The 2947-nt window shown below is 33.2% G+C and overlaps 1 protein-coding gene across 1 annotated transcript; it reads left to right on the top strand.

The window, feature by feature from the left end:
- The first annotated feature begins 429 nt into the window (after positions 1–429).
- LOC119601843 (putative nuclease HARBI1) lies at positions 430–1703 on the top strand. Its single transcript, XM_037953076.1, has 3 exons — positions 430–485; positions 543–969; positions 1185–1703. Exons 2-3 carry the CDS (start codon positions 583–585, stop codon positions 1701–1703), a joined length of 906 nt encoding a protein of 301 aa, XP_037809004.1. The 5' UTR covers positions 430–485; positions 543–582.
- The last annotated feature ends 1244 nt before the right edge of the window (positions 1704–2947 follow it).

Below are 2947 nucleotides of genomic sequence, written 5' to 3'. Positions count from 1 at the left end.
ACGAAATAAGAAAATAATAATATTAGATTTCGGAACAGGCATATGTATATATAATAAGGAGAAATAATTTTATATTTAAAATAAATCATAATTGCATACTTACAGTTTCTTCAATCTTCTCGAGGAGAGATAAAATATTTTTTAATCACGGCTGTTATGGAATCCAAGTCAGAATTGGTAATTTATCAGAAATTAAAATCAATTCCGATTTGAATAGGTGTCATGAAATCGTCTTGATTTTGCCTACTTTCGAAAATAAACAAAACCCATATTCGAATCAGCTGTTTTCTTTTGTTTACATTTTTTAGTTTAGTTAAATTTTAGAAGTTGACGTATTATAAATTTTTTTTAAATAATTTATACAAAAAAATTGAAATGGTTGAGGCAGTAGTTGCATTTTTATTGATGGAGGAAGAAAGTTGTCAACGAATTAATCGGAAAATTTTAAGGGATCACAGCAATCCATTGGAACTGCCAGAATCTGTGTAAGTAGAGATTTTGATTTGGCCGGGAAGTGGTTTTAACACTTTAGTGGTTTGCAGATTCATTGGACAATACCGTCTGAATAAAGAAGCGTTCGTAATGGTGTTGGACATTGTAAAAGAACATTTGTTACCATCAACCATTCCCTGCGTGATTCAACTGGCTGCAACATTGCGATTTTTAGCAGAAGGGTCTTACCAAAGGTCAGTTGGAAACGATTCCACCATAAGTCTAGGCAGAAGTACTGTATCAGTTGTATTAAGTCGTGTACTGAAAGTTCTGCTAAAATATGTAAGTCCTCAGTGGATAAAACTAAGGATGGATGAAAGTGAAAAACGTAGATCAAGAAATTATTTCTTTAACAAAAACAAAATACCTTCCATTGTTGGTTGCATCGATGGAACTCACATTAAAATTATAAAACCCACGATTGATGAGCAGTTATATTTTAATAGGAAGGGATATTTCAGTATGAATGCCATGATCGTGAGTAAAAAATTCACAGAGAGAAAAAATTCATTGCCAAAACTAAATTTTATCCAACTGATGATTATGGTGGCCGATAATGTTCCAACCCAAAAATTTAGTTGGCCCAATTAAAGTTTGCAAAAAATCTATTTTTTACAATGAATTTGTTCTCTCTGTGTAGTAACATATGAAACAATAATTTGTCATTATTGGCAATCATTTTTGTTTGGAAGATATGTGACGGTGACATGATGATACGAGCAGTTAGCGCACGGTATCCCGGCGCAAGTCATGACTCATTTGTGTGGAATATGAGCAACGCACGTCAGCATTTCCTAAGAGAGTACGAAAGTGGAGATCGAACGACTAGATTATTAGGAGATTGCGGGTATGGAATTGAACCATTTTTGTTAACACCTTATAGAGATCCTGCATACAACACAAAAGAACATAAATTTAATATAGCACACACCTCAGCTCGCAATATTGTGGAGCGAACTATAGGCGTATTAAAAAGCCGATTTCGCTGTTTGCTTGGTACATTACATTACAGCCCAGAAAAAGTAGTACAAATAGTGAACGTATGCTGCGCGTTGCACAATATATGCAGGAGCTACAAAATTTCATATGAAGCTGAAGAAATAGCTGTTGCACCAGACGATCTTGAACAAGATAATTCTTTATTGTTCTCTACGTCGAATCTGCAAAATGAAGGCAAGAAAATAAGAGACGAAATAGCAAATACATTATAAATAAAATAATTTATTTATATTTTATTAAATTCAGTATTTTAAAATTAATTAAATGTAATTATTAAAAAAAATTAATTCATTTGTACTTCTTTTTGTCCTTTGGACTTGAGGTCACGTATTTAGGTTTTAATAAAAGAGATCACTGAGCTTTACTTTTATTTTGTAATTCAAATTTCATAAGTTCTAGTTGCAATTGTTGTTTTTTTATTTCATTTTTTTCCTGCATTGCCTTAAGAATTCGGGAACTGGTAATTGCAAATTCATTTTTAAAATCATTAACACTCTTGGTCACAGACTCGTTGTTTTTTTCAATTGCGCGATAAATACGTCTAAGGGCACTGGCATTTTCTTTTTCTACAGCAATAAGTTGGTCGAGTTTTTCGTTTATTTCTCTTTTCTTTTCACCATCTTCATCCAGAAATTTTTTTAAACGGTCTGCTGTGGTTTCTGTTCGTATTCTTTTTGGTGTACTACACATGTAAGGTGTTTCAGGTCTTATCCTAGATGAGCCTGTAGGCATATCATCATTTACGGCAACATTTGATTCCTCTATCACCTCTATGAGGCCCAATTCTATTCCTAAAACACCCTCCACTGTCGTTTGGATTCCACACAATCGCACTATTGTTTCTTCTGTTTGTGTCAGTTGGTATTTTGAAAACGGTCCACCGCCGGTTGCTCGGGCCTCGGCCTTGTTGTGAGCAAGTTTTTTTTTAATCTCGCTTTTCCATTCTGTCCATATCTGTGTGTAAATACGAATACCATATTTGTGGCCAAATTAATGAACTTTAAACAAATAGTTTACCTTTTTCCACCCATTAACATCCTTATTCGGCGAACCAGCGCCGTTTAGAGAAACCGTCAATTCCTGCCAAAGAGAATCCACTAAAACTTTATCGCGTTTTGTGAAACCTTTTGCTATATCTGGGTTCTTCTCCATGAACTCTAAAAATAATGCATTCTGTGTTGCATTTCTATGTTTGCCCCTATTTGTGCCAAAAATAATTGAATATTTATAAATTATTAAATTTTTATTTATTTAACTTACATTTTCCAACAACATTCCACAAACTAACAAAACAAAAAATAAAAGAAAACTGCAAATCTGTAAGCAGTCAGCTGATCGGATTATTTCTGACAAAAAAACGATAACATCAGATTCGATGACATCAAATTCTGATTACAATTCTGATTCGAATATGAAACCAATAACATTGGTTTCTATGATACCAAAATCAATTTTT

Source organism: Lucilia sericata, unplaced genomic scaffold (assembly GCF_015586225.1).
Source record: "Lucilia sericata isolate MDLA Ls3-8-SP2 unplaced genomic scaffold, ASM1558622v1 Contig000000F_arrow, whole genome shotgun sequence".
In the NCBI taxonomy this organism is placed as follows: Eukaryota; Metazoa; Arthropoda; class Insecta; order Diptera; family Calliphoridae; genus Lucilia; species Lucilia sericata.
The sequence above is the reverse complement of the archived record's forward strand: the minus strand, read 5'-3'. Positions and strand labels throughout refer to the sequence as shown.

Bases quoted from the DNA above. Each gene is read 5' to 3' on its own strand.
- LOC119601843 (XM_037953076.1), top strand. From the start codon at position 583: ATGGTGTTGGACATTGTAAAAGAACATTTGTTACCATCAACCATTCCC. The intron at 970-1,184 runs GTGAGTAAAAAA...TTTGTTTGGAAG, and splicing joins TCAGTATGAATGCCATGATC to ATATGTGACGGTGACATGAT.